General features: G+C 46.2%; 1 protein-coding gene across 3 annotated transcripts in view; it reads right to left on the bottom strand.

Annotated features, from left to right (window-relative positions):
* GPC6 (glypican 6) overlaps positions 1-24,495 on the bottom strand; it is a 1,139,050-nt gene that overhangs the window by 975,355 nt on the left and 139,200 nt on the right. Inside the window, exon 2 of one of the 3 annotated variants that reach the window (XM_074962546.1) lies at positions 16,615-16,734. The exons of the other annotated variants lie outside the window; for them this stretch is intronic. Within the exon in view, the coding sequence (XP_074818647.1) occupies positions 16,615-16,734 (120 nt within the window). The remainder of the gene's footprint in view (positions 1-16,614; positions 16,735-24,495) is intronic. 3 annotated transcript variants of the gene reach the window in all.

The raw sequence follows: 24,495 nt of genomic DNA, 5'->3' as shown, positions 1-24,495 counted from the left end.
TTCTACTGGGTCAGGGCCTCGTCTCTCTATATGTGGTCATGTGACATTGTGAATGTATGGAGGAGGGGCCACCTTGAAGTACTTCTTAGGATCTCAAACAGTTATTGTTCAACTCCACCATACAGGCACTCTAGAAAGCAAAAGAGGATGCCAAGCAAAAAGAGAACTCAAAGATCCTAGTGTGACATTATGACTCAACAAGACTGATACAATTTACCTGGAAAGCCAATGCATCAGGGTTACTGATCCATCCTGATCTCCTACAGACACTCAGTCCAAATGTAGATCAGCTTGACATTAATACTTATTTGGTTATAGCCTTTAAACACTCATATTACTCTTTTCCCCTTTTCCATTCTTTCTTTCTGTTTGCATTCTCTTCTTCTCTCCTATACTAAAATCAAGCCACTTAACGAGATACAATTCAGATATTGTAATGTGGCACTGTAGACAATACTAGCCTTCGTATTTAATAAGCCTCCTATACTGGCATTTTATAGGATATTGAAAACTTGACATTTCAATAATGCTGCATTGGAAAATGGCATTTTCCAAGAGGAAATAGTTTAGAAATGGATTAAGACATGTATTCATAGACAACTTTTTTCTTAAATATGGATAAACAAAAAAAAAGAACATAATCCTTTAAAACTAATGGATTAACAATGGATCATCATTTTAAACCACTGACCATTATTTTTCATTATTTGTGGAAGTAGCACGTGGATGGAAGTGACCCACAGAGAAGCACTTTAAACACTGCAGAGTTTCAAAAATCCACAAAGACAGAGCTTCACTGAGAAATTATGTTATTTTATGTGTTTCTTCACATTTGTGAAAGTGCACTAGCACAACAGTCTCAGCGCATTTCGTTCATTTATGGTTCACATTTATGGTTCACACATCACTTTGTGGAGTGCTGAGGGCCAAATTTCTAAAAGACTACAAGTAAAAAAAGTGTGCAAAATTGCTAAATTCTAAAAATTGCTAAATTTCTAAAAGTCTACAAGTAAAAAAAGTGTGCAAAATTGCACACCTGTATTTCCATGTTCACTTACCAAAGCAAGTGAGCCTTTGTGACACAACTTAGTGACCCCTAGTCTTGTGTACAATTTCACTCTGTCTATTCTATGTAAACAGCAGATACACATCTCACCCCTGTAATCACCTCCCATCCCCCTTCAACAAGCCAATTCCATGTGCTGGTCTCAGCACAATTACATTATTGACATTTCTCAGCTGAAAGGCTCTTGCAAATGCCATCCAATTTTCCAGCTCTTTCTGAAAGATCAAAAGATGCACCTTGCATAGTAGACAGGAATTCACATTGATGGGTGCCTATTGTCTCGAATATAAATGCTATTTGCAGTGTTTGCCTGAAGCTAAAGGGGTATGTCTCTGCAGTTAGACAACTAAAGTAAACTTCTGCTGGAGATAAAATATGTCTATGCTTGTGAATACCTTTTCTGCTTGAACAACCCAAAGGCCAACATCTTCAAGGCCTCCTAATTAGGGAGGCTGTCATTGAACATGAAACCTGTCACTCTAAATAAAATGTGTGTCATCTGCTGGAAGGAGAACGTCATTTTCACTTGAAAATGGATAATGACTATGTTGGTTTATTACTGAAGGCATATCACTTAAACTACACTTTTGACAGAAGTCTTCATGCTAGCATAGCTTATGGAAAGAGTCTTGGACTCTAGGTTTTCATTCATTCTGTGAGAAAGAATATGCTGAATGTCACAAGCAGTTTTGCTCAGTTACTAGCCTCAGGTTTTGTTAGACTAGTTACTAGATTTATTATTTAGTTAAAACCTGCCAGTGATTTTTGCTTTCTAAAATAACTGAGCCATAGTCTCTAGTGTTCAGTTGTCCACATCACAGAGACTGCCACCACCACATAAAAGTTACTCAGAATGAGTTAAGATCAAGAGAGCATATCACCTTATTATATCTATGCAGACAGCTGAATTTTGTCTAAGATTGCTGGACATGTTGGCCACTTCTGGGAGCCACCTGAGGTAAGCGCTGCCTGGCTGGAGCCTGCACCCTGAACCCCCGGCCCACCCTGAACCTCCTCCCACACCCAAACTCCCTCCCAGAGCCCACACCCCAACCCCCTGCCTCAGCTCTGACTCCACTCCTGCACTCCAAACCCCTCATCCCCGGCTCCACCCCAGGGCCCACATTCCCATCTGGAGCCAGCACACCCTCCCACATCCCAACCCCCTGCCTCAGCCCTGAGTTCCCTCTTGCACTCCAAGCCCCTCGGCCCCAGCCTGGAGCACCTTCCTGCACCCCAAACCCCTAATTTCTGGCTCCAACCCAGAGCCTTCACCCCCTCCCACACCCCAATCCCCTGCCTGAGCCCAGTGAAAGTGAGTGAGGGTGGAGGAGCGCAAGCGACGGAGGGAGGGGGATGGAATGAGCATGTGGCAGGGCCTTGAAAAAGGGGTCGGGGTGTTCTGTTTTGTGCAATTAGAAAGTTGGCAACCTTAAATTTCAACCCACTGGATACTTATACCAAGAATGAAGGGGGGAAGGATTTTAACTGAATCTGACTAGTAAACAAGATATTAATTTTTTGAGGGCTGATGCAAAGCAAATTTTTCACTAATAACCTATTGGAAGTGCCATCTGTCATTTTACATTGTGTAAAATGTACTATAACTGCACACATTGATAATGTTTTGAAGATGTATTGTACATGTCAAATCAGCACACAACATTACTAGAGACAAGAGTTAAGTACATGTTTATAAATGTCCCAGAGGTGATCTCCACAGCCCCAGGAACAGGAAAAGTAGTAGTGCAGGCATTGCAAGGTTTTAAACCCACATTCCAACCATGCTTATCCCATCATTCCCTCCCATGCCCATGAAAACATCAGCACTGAAATGAATGCTTGCATACTAATATCTTGCATTTTATGTTGTGCCTCCCATCCAAGGGCTTCAAAGAAATTTGCAATTATTAAAGAATTATTTTCCTTATTTTACAGACAGAAAAAGTAACATATAGATAAAGTAACACTTTGAATCTGTGGCACAGCCAGGAATGGAACACAAGATGTCCTGTCTTCAAGTCCTGTTGCTGAGCCACAACACACTACCAAATACTTCAGAAGTAGAACTCTTACTTCTCACCTTGAGTTCTGCAGCTTTGGATCTACCAATCCAAAATGATGCAACCGAAATTTAATACATCCAGATAAGTAGATCACAGTGACACAAAAACACAAAACAAGAAGAAAAATCCTTAATGAGGTATCCTGGAGCGTCTTCTATACAACAAAGAAGAAATTTATGTGCATTGGTTTTATCAATGTGGTCACAATGTTCCTAAACAACAACTGGAAAATGAGCATCCAATACACTCCAAAACAAGCCTCAGGCCAAACACATTGTAAATATAAACTTTTGAACTTAGTTGAGCTACAGAGAAGAATTTGACCCCCTAGGTTTTATTTCTATTTGACAAATCATTCATATGAGCATTTGAAGGGCTTATGGCACTAAACTATAGCTCTAATGGGACTCTGTGCTCCTCCAGAAGTTTCAGGAGGACAACTGTGAGCATCTTGCACATCCACATTTTAAAAGTCTCAATATTAGATGTGCTTTGGACAAAGTACAACACTATGCTTACGTCACATCCTATCATCTCAAACAGGTACAGCAGGAGTAAGTTTCTCAAGTGAGTTCTTCATATACACAGACGCAAATAAAAATAAAATGAAAAGAAAGAATGAAAATAACTTGCACAAGTTCATGGTTCTTTGGCTGCATGTGATTTTATACATCATACAGCTGTAACAAAACTCAGGGCTCAGGCACAGCATGTTGAGCTGTTTTTTTGCGGGGGCCCTAAAGATCTTAAGATAAACTCTTGAATGGATTACACTTTTATGGATGAATTACAAAACATCAAGTTTGGTTTTCTTTACCAATTTTACATTTTATTTAATTATGAAAGAAATTCAAAGGATTGTGGATACCAGGCACCCCACCATCTCCATGGCAGGATAAAATCAGAACAGCTTACTTTAATTTTAAAAAAAGAAAAGGAGTACTTGTGGCACCTTAGAGACTAACAAATTTATTTGAGCATAAGCTTTCGTGAGCTACAGCTCACTTCATTGGATGCATTGGATTCATCCGATGAAGTGAGGTGTAGCTCACGAAAGCTTATGTTCAAATAAATTTGTTAGTCTCTAAGGTGCCACAAGTCCTCCTTTTCTTTTCGCGAATACAGACTAACACGGCTGCTACTCTGAAACCTAATTTAATTTTGTTTATTTAAGGGAAAATAAAAATATTTTCTTAAATATATATGTTCACGTGACCCTTCCAAGAATATCACACAAAGCAGAATAAATCTCTGTATTCAAAAGCTTGTGAATTTATAGATCTGTGAATAAGGCACCACAAGCAAGATCAGAATGCCTGGAGGAGCCACCAGCCCAAATATTGAAAAATGCGGGAGGGGAAATAAAAGGTAATACACTGGCAAACATATTACACAGCGATCCCACTGAGTACCGTGATACAGCATGGCCAGAGGGCAGCAGGAGAGTGGTTTGTTTTTTTTTTTGAAGCAGAAAAGAATTTTATTTGTGTAACACTTACAAGAATCACCAAAGAGGATAAAGCAAAACTATGCAACAAAACAAAAGCAAACACAAGGTATAACACAGCAGCCTTCAGGAGGGAGAAGTGTTCAGGCTAGCCTAGGCCCAGAGCGGGGGGGCTTCCTCAACACTCATGGTCTTCCACCCCCTCGAGTTACCTAGTGCCACGCCCAGTGTCACCGATTATTCCTCTCCTGAGGGTGCCCGACAAGATGGGCACGGTTGCGGGGTAACGGTTTAGGGGTGGGGGAGACGTACACCCACATGTGATAGGACCCCTCCTAGGTGACAGTGATGATGGTATCCACAGCAGCAACGGCTGGGGCTGGGGTCTCTCACTCTTCCCCTCAATCAAAGGCTCAGACGGAGGGAACCGGATGGGGTCACTGAGCAGAGAACCTCGGACAGCGCCCACCGCTCCTCGACGGCGTCAAGAGAGTCCGTGGATGCCGCACAGAGGGACTCCGCCCGGATACGTGAATGTACTGAGGATCGGAAAACGGCCCTACAATCGCAGGACGCTTCATTAGTCAACCTCCCCTCTCTGGTTTTATAAATGGCTGTTTTAGCTAGGGCTAGAAGGAGGTTAACCAGGAGATCTCGCGATTTTGTGGGGCCATGGATGGGGAGTGTGTAGATAAAAAGGTGAGGGGAAAAGTGTAGCCAAAAGCGTAATAAAATATTCGTGAGGAGCCGGAAAAGGGGCTGCAACCTGGCACACTCTAAATATACGTGCGCCAGGGTTTCCCTCACATTGCAAAAAGGGCAAGTATCCAGAATGGGGATGAACCGTGTCAAAAACACGCCCGTGCTCACAGCTCAGTGAAGGAGCCGCCAACTAATGTCTAAAATGTACAGGAAGGTCGTCTTTTTCTTAGCATCGGAGGCTGCCGCCCAGGAGGCGGTGGAGAAGGGCCTGGCGATGGGGGGGGTGTTTGTCCCCCTGGAGCCGCTAGAAGACCTGGGCGTCCGCCTCGTCCTGACCTCCGTCCCTCCTTTTCTACCCAATGCCGCCCTGTTACCCGCTCTCTCCACCCTGGGGAAACCCATTTCTGTCATCAGCCCTCTCCCGTTGGGCTGCAAGGACCCCACCCTCCGTCACGTCCTTTCATTCCGCCGGCAAGTGCAGCTTCTACCGCCGCCGCCGGCGCGTGACGGAGAGGCACTCGAGGGGTCCTTCCTAGTCCCCTACCAGAGAGCCCTCTATCAGGTCTACTATTCCACAGGAGAGGCCCGGTGTTACCTCTGCTGATCAGCGGGGCATGTCCGAAGAGACTGCCCCTTGGCCCGGCGGGGAGGGGCACCCGAGACCCCCGAGACCCGGCAGGACATCGGCTCCGTCGTTGCTGACGCTCCTGGCCGCCCAACATCTGAAACCACCTCTCCTCCTGCTCGATCCACCGCTGCTCCTGCCCGGGCCCAAGAGACACCTCCCCTACAACGCCCAGACGAGCGAGGGAGCCCCGCCTTTGCTGTTAACAATCCAGCAGAGCCTATGGAGGAGGGTGCAGCAAAGATATTACCAGGCATAGGAGAGGGCCCACCCCAAGGAGAACCGCCCCCCCATGCTGCCTCACCGTTACCCCCCTGAGCCCCTGAACCATCGCCTCTGCCCCCCGACACAACCCCTGCTAACCAGCCCCCAGATGATGCTATGGAGGGCTGGACCCTAGTCCAGGGAAAGCGAGGCAAGCAGAAGGCTCGAGCTCCGCTGCACCCTTTCGATGCGGAGGCCCCCCGGAAGACCAGGAAGGGAGGCACTGACACTGAGACTTCCGCTATGCCCACGAGTGAGATCCAGCCGCCAGTGTCAGGAGGGGAAGACAAAATAGCACTGGAAGGTAGAATCTCCCCTCCACGGGAGACCCTCCCCTCCGAGACCCCTGAGGAAGCCCCTTCTGCCCGAATATCACCCGAACCTCCCGTGAACCCCGAAGCGACCGTCGTAGCGGGCGCCAGAGGGGAGACCCCCGGGGTGGCAGAAGACGACCTCTCCTCCATATATGAGGAGATCGAGGCCCTAGGTTTGACCCCAGTCACCCAGGGAGAGAATGACCTACTGCCGGCTGGCCTCGATCTGGGCAACCTTACCCCAGTCCCCCTTTCCCCATGCTCCCTCCCCCTAACCGCCTTCCTGGGCGAGCACCCTGCAGAAGGTGGTCCACCACCTGATGCCATGGCTGCCAAATCCACCACAGAGCCTGTGCCTAGCATCACTGGGAGCCCCCTCCCCACCCCCTTAACCCTCGAATCTGTTCGGGAGACACCACCTCTCTGCTGCTTGCCTCCCGAAGCCCAGAGCCTTGCCTCTGCCCCACCCCCACCCCCACCCCCACCCCCACCCCCGCCCAATCCACCTCCTCCTGCAATGCTATTGCCGCCCCTGGGGTTATTTCTTTCCCATTTTTTGCAGATCCCCCCCAAGGAGCAGCCTTTGCATTTTCCTGCCGCGACCCATTAGGAGCTGCAATTTTCCCTCCGCCATCCTCTTCTACCCCAACGCTTGAGACGGACCTAATAACTTTAGACTGTCAGACACCCCGTCGGTGGTCCGCACCCTGCCTGCCCGCCTCAGCAGACCACGAGGCTGCACCAAGAGCCCCACCAGGTAATAACCCGGAAATCGCAACCCCACCCCCCCATGAGCTGCAAAAAGCGTTGCGAGAGTTTTTAGAAGACATCCGTGGCTCCCGCAACAGGGTACAGCTAGCTCTCCAGCTATGGGGGGACTTTGATCAAATCCTCCAGGCCACAAGGGCCCTTATAAAGGAGGGTAAAGGGAAAGGAAGGCGCGGTGCCACGGCCTACGGGCAGGCCCGCAGCTTCCGTGACGATTTACTCACTTACGGGATGGGTCACGGATTGTTGCGCGACCCGCCGGGGGCTGCAAACACCCCCGCCAACAAGGAACCCCCACCCCCCCAGCCCTCCACATGACGCCCCTCATTATTGCAACTTTGAACACCAGGGGCTGTAGGATGGCTCTCCGCAGGTCCCAGGTGCTCTCTTACCTTCGGGAAGGGGGGTACTCTGTGGTTTTCCTGCAGGAGACCCATACGGATCCGACTGCCGAGGACAGCTGGCGGCTGGAGTGGGGGGATGGGGTCTACTTCAACTACTTCACGATTCGACAAGCTGGAGTGGCGACCCTGTTCTCCCCCAACCTACGGCCCGAGGTGCTAGTGGTCACTGAGGCCGTGCCGGGCCACCTGCTGCATCTCTGAGTCCGTATGGAGGTGCTCGTGGTCAACCTTGTTAACATCTATGCCTCAACAACGAGCCCGAAGCGGCCACAATTCTATCAGCAGGTGTCCAACTTCCTCAGCACCCTAGATTCTCATGAGTGATTAGTCCTGGGAGGGGACTTTAACACCACCCTCGAGGAACAGGACCGCTCGGGGCTGAGCTGAGCCCGGCCGCTGCAAACATTCTCCGAGAAATAGTCGAACATCACTCCCTAGTAGACGTCTGGAGTGACCACCACCCAGATGACACTTCCACATTCACCTTTGTCTGGGTGGAGGCCCATCGGTTGAGCCACTCTCGGTTGGACCGTATTTATTTATCCCGTTTCCATCTTTCACATGCCCACTCCTCCAACATTCAGCTGGCTCCATTTTCCGACCATCATCTAGCCACCATAACAGCCTCCCTCCGTGCAGAGAGGCCGGAGCCGGCCTATTGGCACTTTAACAACAGCCTGTTGGAGGATGAGGGCTTCGTGACGTCCTTCCAGGAGTTTTGGCTGGCCTGGCGAGAGCAGCAGAGTGCCTTTCCCTCGGCGCGGCGATGGTGGGATCTAGGGAAGGTGCGCGCCAAGCTCTTCTGCCGTGACTACACCCGGGGCACCAGCTGACGGAGAAATGCAGCGATAGAGCAGTTGGAATGGGAGGTCTTAGAGATGGAGAGGCGTCTGGTCGCCAGCCCCGAGCACCCGTTCCTCTGCAGAGCGTGCCGGGAGAAGCAGGAGGAGCTCCGGGCCCTCGAGGACCATCGGGCCCGAGGTGCCTTTGTTCGATCTTGCATCCACCTCCTTCGGGAGATGGATCGCGGCTCCCGTTTCTTCTACGCCCTGGAGAAAATGAGGGGGGCCAAGAAACACATCACCTGCCTTCTAGCAGAAGACGGCACCCCCCTCACGGATACGGTGGAGATGTGTGGGAGGGCCCGTGATTTCTACATGAGCCTTTTCTCCCCGGATCCGACCGATCCTGGCGCTTGCAGGGTGCTCTGGGAGGAACTCCCTAGGCGGTCAGCGTGGGCGACCGAGACCGCCTAGAGCTGCCTCTCACCCTGGCTGAGTTCTCGGAAGCCCTCCGTCGCATGCCCACCAATAAATCTCCGGGCATGGACGGGCTGACCGTGGAGTTCTACCGCGCGTTCTGGGACATCCTTGGCCCAGACCTAGCCACTGTCTGGGCTGAGTCTTTGCAGGGCGGGGTCCTCCCTCTTTCGTGCAGGCGAGCAGTGCTCGCCTTGTTGCCGAAGAAGGGGGACCTCCGTGATTTACGAAATTGGCGTCCCGTCTCGCTCCTTAGCACGGACTACAAAATCGTAGCGAAGGCAACCTCGCTGTGGCTAGGGTCTGTGATGGCAGACGTGATCCACCCAGACCAGACCTATACTGTCCCGGGTCGCAGCATTTTTGACAACCTATTTCTAGTCCGAGATCTTTTGGAACTCGGGCGTAGAGACGGTCTGTCATTCGCCCTCCTGTCTCTTGATCAGGAGAAGGCATTCGATAGAGTGGACCATGGGTACCTCCTGGGCACTCTGCAGGCGTTTGGATTCGGATCTCAGCTTGTGAGTTTTCTCCAGGTGCTGTACGATTCCGCGGAGTGTCTGGTTAGGCTCAACTGGACGCTGACCGAACCGGTCACCTTCGGGCGAGGAGTACGGCAGGGGTGCCCCCTCTCGGGCCAGCTGTACGCTCTGGCGATCGAGCCCTTCCTCTGTCTCCTCAGCAGGAGGTTGACGGGGTTGGTGCTGCGGGAGTCGGAGCTGTGGCTGGTCCTGTCGGCGTACGCCGATGATGTGCTCCTCGTGGTCCAGGACCCGGGGGACTTGGCGCGAGTGGAGGCTTGCCAGGCCATCTATTCGGCAGCCTCCTCCGCCCGAGTCAACTGGGTCAAGAGCTCTGGCTTGGCGGTGGGGGACTGGTGGCAGGTGAGCTCCCTCCCACCCGCGCTTCAGACTATCCGGTGGAGCGGGGGTCCACTGCTCTACCTAGGCATTTACCTTTCTGCCATGCACTCTTCTCCGCCGGAGAACTGGCAAAATTTAGAAGGCGGGGTGATAGAGCGGCTCCGGAAATGGACGAGGCTACTCCGATGTCTCTCCCTCCGAGGGAGAGCACTGGTGCTTAACCAACTAGTCCTGTCCGCGCTCTGGTACCGGCTCAACACCCTGGTCCCTGCCCCGGGTTCCCTGACCAACCTCCGGACATCGATTCTAGAGTTCTTTTGGTCAGGAATGCACTGGGCCCCTGTTGGGGTTCTTCATCTACCCCTGAAGGAAGGAGGGCAGGGCCTGAAGTGTCTGCACACTCGGTCCGTGTCTTCCGCCTCCAGGCCCTGCAGAGACTCCTTTATAGTGCAGGTAGTTCGACGTGGAGCATACTGGCGCACGCCTTCCTGCGCCGCTTCCAAGGGCTCCGATACGACCGGCAGCTCTTTATCTTTGTCAGAGAGGTTTTCCGCAAGACCTCTCCGGGCTGCCGGTCTTCTACCAGGACCTCCTCCGGACCTGGAAACTGTTTTCAACGACCAGGTCCGTGGCGGCCACCGTGGGAGCAGATCTCCTCGCAGAGCCCCTGCTACACAACCCCCAGCTCCGTGTGCAGGCGGCAGAGTCCCACTCGGTGCGCCAGAGTTTAGTCCTGGCGGAAGTCACGAGAGTCGGAGACCTCCTGGACTACGACCGGGGAGACTGGCTGGATCCCCTGACGCTCGCTCGGCACATGGGGCTCTCCAGACCTCATACGCTCCGGCGCGTACTTTAGGAGGTGAAGGCCGCCTTGACACCCGCTGCTCGGGCTTATCTCAACCGAGCCCTGCGCGAGGGCGCACTCCGCCCACCCTCTACCCCAGGCCCGCCGGACCTTTCAATTGGGCCCCTACCCCGTAGATCCCAACAAACCCCTCACCCTTTCACTGCGTGCCGGCTGCATGAACTGCAGCCGGTCAGCTTCCAAATCGCGCCACGGAAATATCTATACACACTCACACTTCACACCCTTCACGCCCACACCCTGGTGTCCTGCCCCGATACAAAGTGGTGGGACCTCGTGCCACCTTTGGAGAGCGAGCAACCCCGGTGGGCCAGCCTGTATTCCACCTTGGTCCCGAGGCCCGTCGGGGACATTAGTTGGCGGCCGCCACAATAGCCGTGGGTCCTACCAGCCTCGCCAACGCCTGCACATATGTCTCCACGTGGGGCGAGGTGGGCACCAGGAGGTAACGGACGCCATGCTTCCTGGTCATGGTGGGAAAGGGGCCCCGGCCGCTATTGATGGTAGTGGAGGCGGTGGGTGGGTGAGATGACGAGGTGGCGGGGGAGGGGGGGCTGCCACCACCCGGGCATACGTCCTGGGGGCCAGGGGAGGGTCGCTTGCAGAGCTGGTGGGGGGAACAGCGGGGAGGGACACCATGGTCGATGATGAGGCCACAGTGGTGGGTGCAGCCCCTGCCGTGGAGGGCTTGGTGGTTGTGGCGGGGCCCTTCCCCTTCTTCGCACCCTGGCCTTTCCGGCTGACCAGGGGAGCTTTCCTAGGATCTGGGGGGGCGGTGGGCGTAGCAGTGGCAATAATCGCCCCGGTGCCTCCGGCTGCCGATGCCCCAGCAGGGGCGATGGCAGGTGTTTTGGCAGCAGTGGGGAGTGGGGGAGGCTTGGGGGTTTGGCAGGGGGGTAGGTGGGGGAGGGGCAACTGAGGTTGTTAGAGGGGCCTCACCCCTCTCATTCCCCGCCATCGTGAGCAGGGAGAGACGGGGAGACACCAGAAAGAGGAGGGGGGAGGAGGAAACAGATTAACCACTTCTCCCTGTTGGGCTGCAGGCAGAGGGGGGCCAAATGGGTCGGACTCAACAGGGGAGGGAAACAGGAGTTGGGGTCAGGTAATAGGGGCAAACTGTGGGGTGGGCAGTTCGGGGGGCGGGGGGGGGCGTGGACCCACGCGCGTTTGTCCAAAGAGTCTTGTTTGGTCGGCTGTTGCGTCTGGTCCTGACGATGGAATTCAGGGCAAGCAGTTGAGTCTAGAGGCAGACGGCAGGTTGCCAGCAGGGTCGGACAGCGGGGGGGCCGTGACGGTTGTAGTAGTGTTGGGGGGGGCACCGATGGATCGGGGGGCAGCTCCGTGCCACACCCCCTGTGCCCCTACAAACACAGGTAAGATCAGTCAAACTCCCCCCACACGAGAGTACAGTTCAAAAGTTACTCAGTCTTACGGCCCCCTCCACGATGATTTGTAGCTTCCCTGGGTGATGTCTTTGTCGGCTGTCTTCTCTCCCGGGCTTTGTGGAGCATTCCATAAATGCCAAGCAGATAAGACGACGATTAATTACGGATCCACAAATGAACAGCAAAACGGCTGGGTCTGGGGGCGTCCACTCCCCTCCTCCGGGGAGCGGGTCGGCAGTCCTCCCCCCCTCCTCCGGGGGTTGCAGCTGAAGCAGTAGCAGCGTCCGAGGGCAGGCATGGGGAGCTGGCAGGCAAGCTGGCAGCCAACCAGCACTCGAATGGCAGCAAAAAAACCAGAAAAAACAAAGAAAAAGCGTCTGGCCCGGTCGGCGGGGGGGACTAAATCAGGGGCAAAAAGCAAGGAAAGCCCAGGCCAGAGGGCAGCAGGAGAGTGTTAGAAGGGAGCCTTATTCCCTGTAGAGGAAAGAAAGTTTGCTATAGATTAATTAAAGCACCTGAAGCCAATTAGAGACCTGAAGCAAGTCACCTGATAAACCCTCCTGCTTCAATCAGACAAGGGAAGGAGTCAAAGCAGAGTGGATTGATGTTGGAGTAGAGAGCAGTTGGGAGGAGTTGAAGCAGAGTGGATTGGTGTTAGAGCAGAGAGCAGTTTGGAGGGAAGCAGAGGAGAGTTTGGAGAAGTGCTGCGGTGGGCTAAGACCAAGACCCTAGGGACACCTGGTTTGTGCAGAGGGAGCCCCACAAGCTGAAGGGCAGGAGAGGGAAGTAGCCCAGGGGAAGGAACTGCTAGTTCAAGTGGTTTACCACTATCCCTAGGGCCCCTGGGCTGGGACCCAGAGTAGAGGGCGGGCCCGGGTCCCTCCCTCCCTCTCCACTCCCCCCCTCTAGGGCACTAGTGGGGCAGTTAATACCCCAGTTCAGGGGCGATAAACGGTGCCCTGAACCCTCCCCAAGGAGAGCGCGAGACCCATCAAAGTAGTGCCGGCAATTTGCCACAGTACATACAGATCATCAATATACTAATAAGCACATGTTCACCCAAACAACTTACTCTGACCTTGTAGTGATGCAAGACTGACATTTGGAAGAACAAAAAAAGCCCCATCAAAACCTGACAGTTTTCTCCATCCATAACATACAGGCAAGTCGCATCTTACACGGGGGTTAGGTTCTAAAATCAGCACGTAAGGTGAAAATCGCATGTAGTCAAAATTACCCTTGAAAATCCCTTAAATCACCCATAAAGTACAGTACAGTGTACTGTACATGGTTTTGTGTATACTGTACAATCCTGTACAGCAGGGGTCAGCAACATGCACGTATGATGCAACTCACCTGTCATTTCAAATCAGTAACAGAGACAGAGCACGTCACTGCTGATTGTACAGCTGTTCTGACACTTCTGATCACCTTTGAATCCACACAAGGAAACATACTTAAATTCATGAAAAGTAGATCAAGAGAAAGCTGAAAGCCATCATTCACCAAACTTTGTACCACCAATTAAACACTCTTGGTAGATTTTTCAGAAATGCTCTCATTGGTCTAATTCTGTTCCCTTTGAGGTCAATGTAATTTTACTATTGAGTTCAGTGGGAGCAGAATTAGTCTTACACTGAGCACTTTTGAAAATCTGACTTTCCATGAGCCAACAATACACCCTGTTAGCTGTTATTATATATTGACTTCCCACATAGAGCATTAAATTCTAGAAACTAGCCAACATTAATTAAAAAAAAAAAAGCAGTAGCCTAAAGTTAGGCTCCTTAATAATTTCCCTGATTTTCTAAATGCTGAGGAACTAGCCACTCCCCTTGACCTTGCTGAGAATTGTTGAATGTTCAGCACCTTTGAAAAAAACAAGCCAGTTATTTAGGCTACTTAAAAAAAAACTGGCAAAGATTAGTGTGGTCAGAAAAAAAAATTTTTAATTCAGACTTAATTTTTTAAATTTAAGCTAATGTTCATTATCTAATACACAGGTTAAGGAAAAAGCATCTATACATCTGGGTATAATGTTTAAATTATCCAAAAGTACAAAGTTTGGTTTAAAAGTCATAAAATACCTACAGTTCATAATCTGCAATAACCCAGATTAAGGTTAATAAATGTAACAATACAGTTTGCATTGATTTTAGTCTATTTCAAGTGTTTATAAATAAAAGAGAAATCACACTTAGCACTTCAAATCACTCTTCTGAAATTGGAAAGCTGTCTACTTTGGGGAAACAACTACTGATGTGAGCAGTGTGTGGCAAACTCCAGCACTGGTTTTGGCAAAGGTCCCTGATGGTTTATAAGGAGTCAGCTAATGACTTCAGGAACTCAATACATTACAGATTAGTATTTTTATAGATCTTGTAAGTTGTACAGTAAAATATTTAAAATGTTTTATAAAACCCATGAGAGAAAAAATATAAAATATTCTAAATGTTGTGTTAAATTATATCTGCTAAAGTGGTAGTAGCAAATAGTTATTTATACACCCACAATACTCTGGGCAAAAAAGGGCATCCAAATTTGTTATTGATTTACAGAAAGCAATTGAAGATAAAACAGTGAAATTAGGAAGATACTCACACAAGAATAAACTTAGATATATTATAATATGTGGGCTTGAACTCCAGTTGACTTGTAAATATAACCATTTACAAGAGGTACTTCAAATAACTCATGTTGTGCCTTCTTTGCTTGTAAAAACTCCATAAAGTATTTTGCACTGAATGCCACATTAGACAGTCACATTGACTTTTGTTTCTGCTATTGGCAATATGTCCTCCCAGCAACATAGTCTGTTGTTCTGTTCTACTGATTGCGAACATTAGAAATGATACATCTGTCTTTTCACCATACTGCTGAAGTGTCCCTCATTTTAAAGCAGGTTGCTCATTAGTTCCTAAATCACTTGTATTGCTCATAAATTTGTATCCGCCTTATTTTTATTCTTGAAAATTATTTACATCAGAAATAAAGAATCATGAAACTGAGGTTAGAGAGAGTTTACAGGAAAAAAATCCCACAGCATTTTAAGTTTTCTGAAGGAATTAATCTGTCTCTCTCTTTCATTGGATCTGGTATTTTGGGCTTTGACAGGTTGAGAGAAATGCTTTCAGAACTTCAACACAGCCTTTCTCTGCATCAAGTAGATGGGCTAAATACCATGGGGGAGAGGGGCATAAATTGAGCAAAGTCAAACAGAATTAAGCCCATTGACTCCAGGGCCAAATTTAACTTTCAGAAGAAGGCTCTTCTTGGGTATTTCCCCTTTGAAGCAATGGGAAGAAGCTTAATCTATATTACTGGTATGTGGCTTTAAATACACTTCATAATCAACACTATCAAAGGCAGGTGATGGGTTACTTAATATCACAATTAGGGTGACCAGATGTCCCAATTTTATAGGGACAGTCCCAATTTTGGAGACTTTTCCTTATATAGGCATCTATTACCCTCCACCCCTGTCCCGATTTTTTACACTTGCTATCTGGTCACCCTAATCACCATGGACACCTGAACTTCACCCATTGCCAGGAGATCATCTACCAGTATCACCAGTTTTGTCTCTATGTTATGTTTAGTTCTGAATCCAGATTGACAAGGGTCAAGATGATCTCATACAGTTAGGTAATGAAAGCTGTCCCACCATGATTAATCAAATATTGATGACACTAGGTGATGACTGGCAGGATCATCAACATAAGTGATGGCTTACTGAGCAAAGGGAAGCCTTTCCTTAAGGAAAATCAGCAACTTCCCCCCCCCACCACCACCACTTAAGGGAAGCATTAACAGTCTTCACAAGCAGAGATTCCACTTCTACCCTACTGAACTTCAGTATCTCCAGGGGCTGTATAAAATTTTGCTTTTTCAACAAAAAATATGAGCAGCACCAAAAGTGAGAGAGAAATCATTGTGATCTCATTCTTAAATTAGGTTGAGATACAGAGGGGAACAGAGTGGTGGATAGAGTAAAGGACTCAAATCCATTTGCATTTTATTAAAAATATGATCATTTGAAAAATAAAAAAAGATGTTGAAAGGAGGAAAAACAATGGTCTTGCCTAAGGGAGTTTTTTCCCGTTGTTAAATTAGGAAGGTTGCAAAACTTCACATTATTCTTGTATTCCTATACCTGTAGAAGAAGCTATTGGATATTTCAAAAGGAACATAGTTCATGCACGTATAGCTGCCATGTTGTATATGACCAAAAGTCTATGAAAATCTTGCCAACGAACCCTTGGGGAAAAAAAAATCGCAGTTCATAAATACTCAGCAGAGATTTGTCAGAGCTAAACAGCTAAAATCTCCAATGATTCCATCCTCCCTGAGCATATTCCAGCCTCTCTCAACTCCTAAAGCTGACCAGTCTGCACATGCATCATCTTCATAGAGCTACAGAGTTGAAGACAGACTCTTCCTGGTCTAGGCTAGGCACTGGAACATAATAGGGACCCTGTTTCTCCTGTGCTCTTTATGACCTCCCCCCCCAACCCACTCCTCTCACTACCATCATCCAGGCAGCATGGAGGAGAAAAACTGAGGAAATTACACGCACAAAAACCTACCCATTTCATTCACTGCACGCCCTCCAGCATCTGCAACAAATGAAGCAGAGGTCCTAGAGACAAAAATTCTTCCATATACACAACCCAGCTCCATCCTGTGCTCTGAAGAAGACAAAGGCCCTTAGGAAAAAAAACAGTATATCATGCAATTATAGTCTATATCATAATGAAATTCCCTTGTCCATTCCTAATTCCTAATCAATTCCTAATTTTTCAGAGCTTGACTTTGCAACCTGAATAATGGTCTTCTAACCTCGTTTTGTGCATAATAATTTTGCATATTTGTTGGCAAGGTTAGCAATCATTTGATATTATTGTAAATTCTTTTAAAGTAGCACTGTAGCTGATCAGCTAAAAAAATATGAAAAATTGGGCTAAAATTCTTATAAGTCTGCCATGGAATTGTGAAGTAAAAACAAAAATTTAGTAGAGAACAGACACCTAGGTATGTCCTAGCACCATAATACTTCTAATTTGAAATATGTACTTCTGTATGTGGCTGAAACGTTTGATGCCAAGGTTGTTAAATACAAGTTCATTAATGCTTAAGACAAATTCTAAAGTGCAAAGAGACAATGTTACTACCCATATTAGATTATATAGTATAGATTTTCAAGACATAGCATGAAACAAAGAATTGCTATAACACTGAGCAAGTGAACAGGGCAGCAACCAAATCTTTTTATTTGTGGCTCAATTTAAGCTAAAGCCTAAGATAACTTTAAAACTCAGGGGATATATTTAAACAAAATGAAGTGCCAGTTGTGGCCAACAAACATCCCCATTCCACAGCAGAAGCAGAGTCCAAGTTTTGTCAGCGTAAGATTGGTTCATAAACAAGACTCTGCAACACCAAGGCTCCATCTTCTCCAAGACCTGGATGTTTGCCCATCAGCTACATAAGCATTAGCAGCTGTATCTCCTTGAAGTTTCCAGATGAGGAGAGGCAACTGGAAATGCTTCATCCAAGCAGAAGCATCTAGCAGGAATGCATCACTCAATTACAGAGAGGTTGTTCTATAGGATTTCATAAATGGGTAAGTTTTTAAGATCACAGGATTTCATCCTTTTATTGTGTTACTGCAGACTGCACAGTTTTATAGGCTGTAATTCAAACTCCCCATAGCAAGAGCTTCCCTCAAATTGGATTTAGGCCTTAAATCGTTAGCACTAGCATTTTGAAAGATACTTAGGACTCAAAGGCAGCACCTTAGAAACACGGTAAAAATAGGTTTCAGAGTAGCAGCCGTGTTAGTCTGTATTCACAAAAAGAAAAGGAGTACTAGTGGCACCTTAGAGACTAACCAATTTATTTGAGCATAAGCTTTCGTGAGCTACAGCTCACTTCATCACCGAGTGAGCTGTAGCTCACGAAAGCTTATGCTCAAATAAATTGGTTAGTCTCTAAGGTGCCACAAGTCCTCCTTTTCTTTTTAGGGTAAAAACAGGGAAACCAATTCAAAAAGAAAATGCAGAGATATTAATTAAATCCAGTTTCTATAAACTAATTCCAAAATAAATTCTTGTCCGACCATATCTCATCACTGTCTTCGATAACATTAAATTACATACACATTTTCCTGTAGTCACATTGCTATATTACTTTTCCAATAACAGATTAGTTAATTGAAGCAGTAACAGAAACATACATAGTAGTTTCCAACCAACTGCTCCCAAACCATAGGAGTGCTTGTGCACACCTCTCTAACCCACTACCGTGTTTAAATGTTAATGCACATAACAGCATAAGCCACATATTGACCACAAAGTACTTTAGAGCAAATTGCTGTAGTTTTAAAGTGATCATGCAGTTTCCTCTGCATGTAACAGAAAGCCATCCAACGAGATTTCTTAATCAACTAGCACAGCAGGCTTTAATAAGGAGATTAACTCAGGATTTCTTAAAGGGCATAGACTTCTCCTCCACCCCTCCCTTACAAATTCTACTAACTCCTTGGGAGTATTCACATGCCATGGGCATCCTCAGACTTCCAGCAAATCTAACAGTTATGTTAATATGCTTTCCTTTGCATTAGCCTGGCAAGCTGTTTTATTTTGCTTCCGTAACTGTTCAGACAGTTCATGTGAAATTTATTTACACCAAACTGGTCTGATACTAATTTTATGAGCAACAATAAAAAAAAGATAGAATAAAGTACACCTGCTGTTCTGAAAGGGCTCTGATATATTACCGTAATGGGATGAGGAGAGAAAAGCTCTAGAGGATTTAAGAGCATATGTGTTCCACAGAAAACCTCAGAAACAAACTTGATGTGAAAATCTCTTCGGTAATAATACACATTTGTTCTTCATTACATGACACAATAAAAGTGTAATCTTTCACTGAAAAAGCCTCTGATCATCAGTGAAACTCTGACCCCCATACTAAAAACTATTCCAAGCAAGTGTAATTGCTTATAAATCCACCAGTTTCTCTTAAGACCTTGAAACTTCCAATGGAATTGCTCATCATATTTTGAAACAGAAGTACCTGATCAGAAAAAAAGGTAGGAATAGAAGAATATACGTTTTCTGTACATTTTAAATGCTCTCTAGTCATGGAATGTCATGTATAAAAGGTTTTCTGCATTATTTTATTTAAAATAGTCCTCAGAAGCAGACATAATACTCCTGTTAACACAAAAACAACCCACAACATTACTATAATCCTGGGTGGCCAAACCATGGCTCATTCTTTTACAATTAAAGTGCATCTCGTGGAGCCCCCCATGCCCTCTCCCATTCTCTGCCTACCAGACAGGAGGGCGGGGGAGGGGGAGATTTGGGGCTTCTGCCCTGTGGTGGGGCTAGGGGCTTCTGCCAGAGGTGACTGGTGCCTGCTGAGAGTGGGGGGGCACAATATAAAGGTTCAGCCCCCTTAACAACTTGAGTTATGTCCCCTAGGCATACACACCCTTACCCTCAGTGGCCCCTCCCTGCAGCTCCCAGGTGTTAGCTCTCCATGAAGAGGCAGCAGCAAAAGCAGGGTCTCTCACTTCAACTCCCAGATATTTGACGCTTCTTCTCCCCACAGCCGCCGCTCCCAGCTTGTTGGCTCCAGTAATGGCCGTGCAGGGAGGAGGCCTGGCAGCACCACGTGACTGAGTAGTGACAAACCCTGGTAAAAACTGGGGGGGGCGGAGAACAACACACTTTACCTTATGTGCCACCCCCCTCCCCCCGTGTTGCCTCTGGTTTCTGCCCAGCAGGGAGGGGGGGGGGGGGTCTTGGGGCTTTAGTCCCACAGGGCATGCCTGCCGGCGGCCTCGCTCTCAAACTTCTCAAGATTGTTGTATGCGGCTAGGAGGGTCAATAAGTTTGATCACCCCTGCTATAGTATATCAGCTTTTTGCACTGTTCTACCCCTGTAGAGCTGCCAACACTAATTTTAATCTCCAGGGTTCTTCCTTTGGGCACTTCATGTAATAGATTTTTTAAAAATAAAATTCAACTTCATGTGCAAATCAAATTTCATACAAGATTCAGAGATGGCCAAAAGCTATAATCAATCAACCTTCCCAATCCCATCTCCTTCAACACACTTAGTGACACCTATCACACAGCTTCAGAAAAATCCTGTGAAAATAGATTAACTTTCAGGGCACACTCCAGGACTAGTCCTTGTTCTGCTGGACCAAACTGGAAGATCTAGTTCCAAAGTCCAGGTCCCTTCATTGACACACCCTATACCACTAGCTCCCCCTACCTTCCTAAAACTAGAGTTTGTTAGTTCTTACATCTCAGCTGATCTCAACTGCTGCACTATAATAAAAGGGTAAAAAGTGGTCCCTAAAGTACACAGGAATGAACCAAATATGGGCTTTCTAGATCAAAACCAATACCTTGAATTAAATACCTTGAACCAAAACCAAACTGGAAGACTGTGCAACCACTGGACTTCACATGCAATATACTTTCTACAAAGAGTGCCACAAAATGAGTGAGCAGCTACCTTCTGGATAAGTCAGAGTTTCAGAGTTGTTTTCAGTTGTGGTCCTAGACAGAGCATCCTGCAGTAATCCAGTCCAGAAGTAACAAAGCCATAAAGAAACAAGGTGAGGTGAGTTGAATCATCCATAGCTAAGTGTTTATATGTAATTTAACAAAATTTAGTTTCAGTACAAAACACAAATGAACTTGCCATTTTGCAAAACACTTCCAAAGTTTACGTTTCAAGAAGAACTATAAATAGGCTTAGAAGGATCAGATTTATCATCAGTAAATATAAATTTCTCTGTATGCACAAATTGATGAAAAATATTTCCATCAATAATCAAAATATACAGACAGTGAAAGTAAGAAAAATGCTGCTTGAGAGCTTATTAGAGTCAAACTCATCATCAAGACTTTTGAATTACGCTTGTTACAAATGAATGAATAGTAAAAACAGGTACCATTTATTGATTTAAGGATATTTACTTTGTATATTTTGACATCTGAGGTTAATAATTTGTGTTAATGGTTTATAAAGCTTTAACCTTTTGAGGCTCAATGTCTATTGTCATTATACAATTGCCTGACCCTCCCCCCATCATAATTTCCCACAACTGTGAAATTATCTATAAAAATATCTATAAAAATCTTTAAAAATAAACATTGAGATTATCCATATAACTTAAAATAAAAATCAAATGCTACCAAGCCTAACTATAAACTAGACCATACAAACTCAAATTTTATTCAGTCGTGGGATGCATAAAATGTAGGAGGTTGCAGTTGCCTGTATGTTTAAGGTGCAGGTGTGGCCAGTGGAAACTATGAGTCCCAGCCTCCAAGTCTCTGCCTTGACCAAAGCGGTCGCGCTGAATTCTAATTAGGCTGGCTATTCAGACCGAGCTGGGCCACAGAAGACAGGAATCTGTAGTCTCAGTGCACCCAACTTTATCCTTTAGGGGACTAGAAGGTACTGTGGAAGGCTTGGAGGTATAATGAAAGGGTTCTTCCAGTTTAATTATTTGTTGTTAATTTATTATTATTATTAACGTTAACAAAACTTGTGTTACCATAGTGTCTAGGAACCATACTCATGGACTAGGCTCCATTGTGCCAAGCGCTATACAACCACAGAACAGAGAGATGGTCCCTGCCCCCAAAAAGCTTCCAATATAAGTGTAAGACAAGAAACAGATGGATACGGACAGAAGAGTGAGTACAAGGAAACAAACATGAGACAATACTGGTCAGCATGCTAGGAACATATCTTATGGATTCTGTGTGTGAGAATTAATAGAAAATACAAACCCATCACCACAACATGGTGTGTGTGTGTAATGCATTCTGAATATAATAGGATGCATATAAATTTCTTGGAAGTTGTAAAGAACCATATGTCTTAAGTATTATTTTTTGAAGAATCAGTTTCCGAGTATAGCATTCATGACTGCAATTTCATGAAGGAATATTTCACATATGCAGACTAGATGCAAAGTTGCCTCCAATGTTTCTTTCTTTCCAAGGAAAGGATATGTTGAATAGGAAGCCTGCTGCTTGTAGTTCTATTGAGTCATAGAATATCAGGGTTGGAAGGGACCTTAGAAGGTCATCTAGTCCAACCCCCTGCTCAAAGCAGGACCAATCCCCAATTTTGCCCCAGAACCCTCTAAATGGCCCCCTCAGGGATTGAACTCACAACCCTAGCTTTAACAGGCCAATGCTCAAACCACTGAGCTATCCCTCCCCAGCAAGCATTTATATCACTAGCTACACAAAAGAATAGTTTTAAGTGTATTGCTATTCTATGGAAGGATGCTCCTTTTATAATATAAAACAAATGCAAATCTTAAGAAAAATACCCTTTGATCGCTACTTCAATTTTGCCATTTATTCAATTTAAAAAAAATTCTTTCAATGTCACAAAATCAGAGACAAACTGACCTGTTAGGTTAGATCTTAGTCCACTTCCCCACCAATGGTGGAATGTTGTCTATAACATATTCAAAATAACTTCCAAATAATCCCACACAATTTGACTTCTTTAGTTCCTCTGAGTTGCTATTCTACAGTCTAATCCATTGCTTTAGACTCTTATTGGTTAATACTCAATCTAAAACTATTTGTCAACGCCAAACACACAGCATAACTGTGAATATTTCAGATATTTGTAAGAATCAAAATTAATGTTGTAACATTATACAATCACTCTTATGTAAACCAGTCCACATATAATAATTCTGTAGACAGTGTCCTATGCACAGCTACTGTAACACCATACCACTTTGTTGTGATTTCACAGAAGTGGAAAGGGATAATTTAGTATGTTTTTTCAAGAGTAAACTGGTTATTTTTAAATGTGTATTTATAACAAATGCATAGACATTTCAATAAGTCCAGTGACTTCTAGCCCACTGGCCAGAATTGTAAGCGCTTTTTCATACACTGGGAACTGCCTACTTCTCTACTAGTTGGTTCTCTTATAATTAGCACACTGCTTGTATTTCTCTACTTTTAGCTCTCTGGAACTCTCCCCCTTTTGTGGGGTGTGGGGGAGATCCTTCTCTCCAGGGATTGTATAGCAGTGAATGTGTTTTGTCATCATTCCCTTGACTTTCTTTGCATTTAAAAAGGAGTGACAGTAAGATGATAGGGAGAAATTGGACTCTCCTAAGATCCTGGGCCTGTTCACCTTTACTTTTTAGGTTCCCCCCACCACCACAATGAATGCCTATTTCTCTCCATGGGAACCTGTGTTGGGGAGTGTGGTCTGGAATATGAGAGTGAGATATACAAATGTTGTGTGAATGGTATTTAACTATCTTTTTTAAAATCACTACAGCACTCTAGCTTTCAGCAATTTTCTTTTTGATTTCACTTTTTTCCCCACCACATATATTAACCATATGGTGCATAGTGGCTGCAATTTACCTTATGTTAGAAGGGGGACAGATCTGTGTCTCCCAATGAAAGAAAAGCCTTAATTCAATTCAGTTTTGTTTCTTCTGACTTTCCCTAGTGCATGAAAGTAAAAGCTCTTACTTGCCTCGCAAGGTTAATAGTTGTTGTTTCACCCCAGCTCAAGTCAAAGAGACTGAATTTTTCAGCTGCTTCCTAAAAACTGGTTGACCAGACATCACAGCTGTAGCTAAATTGAAGAAGCCAGGTGAAGCAATGATCAGTGAGGAAGAATGTAACAAGGGTTAATCTGTTGTACAAAAGACCTGTGAAAGGCGAGGTTCTTTTAAACACCAGTAGAACCACTCTTACTCTAAAAGAAAATAAAACCCACAAGGCATTATTATTCAAAGCTGGTTAAGCTGCATTTAGCACTGGTCATAGGTGGGAGAAAGTGGCTCTAAACTACCTCTGTGCACTTGGGGCAAACTGGCCCCCAGCATAAATTACAGAAGACTTGGGGCTGCTCTAATTTAACCTCTCCCAAGGACAAATGAGGCATTCAGGGATCTCTATAATGCACTATGCTCCCGCCTTACCTCCTCCCCTCGCACGTTCCCTCTGTGCCCACCAGGAGCAGTGAAGGGGTGGGGTCACTGCAAATAGCTACAAGCTACTACTGCAAACCCACTTGGCCATTTAGATGAGCTTTGAGGGTACTCTGCAATGCAAAGCATGTCTACTAATGTCAAGAATCTCTCCCACAAAAATCATAGCTGTTGATGCTGTGGAATTGACATATGCTCTAAGGAAACTATCATGTTTACTTTTTTCCTCTTGTTAACAAATTTGGATGGTTCATACAATTTGGCTTCACTTGTTCCAAGCCATTCTTTTGTAAGCATTCCCAATCACTGGATTGATGAGACTCCTCCTCTCCCTTGACAACATCATTTGAAATCTCGCCTTAAACAGAGCTCTCAAATATTCTGCAGTGGCATCTGTCACAAATAATGCCATTTGTTTTCAATATGCAAGTGAGCTCAAATAATT

This window comes from Natator depressus, chromosome 1, assembly GCF_965152275.1.
Source record: "Natator depressus isolate rNatDep1 chromosome 1, rNatDep2.hap1, whole genome shotgun sequence".
NCBI lineage: Eukaryota > Metazoa > Chordata > Testudines > Cheloniidae > Natator > Natator depressus.
Note: the sequence above shows the minus strand (reverse complement) of the source record. Positions and strands in the feature narration are given on the sequence as shown.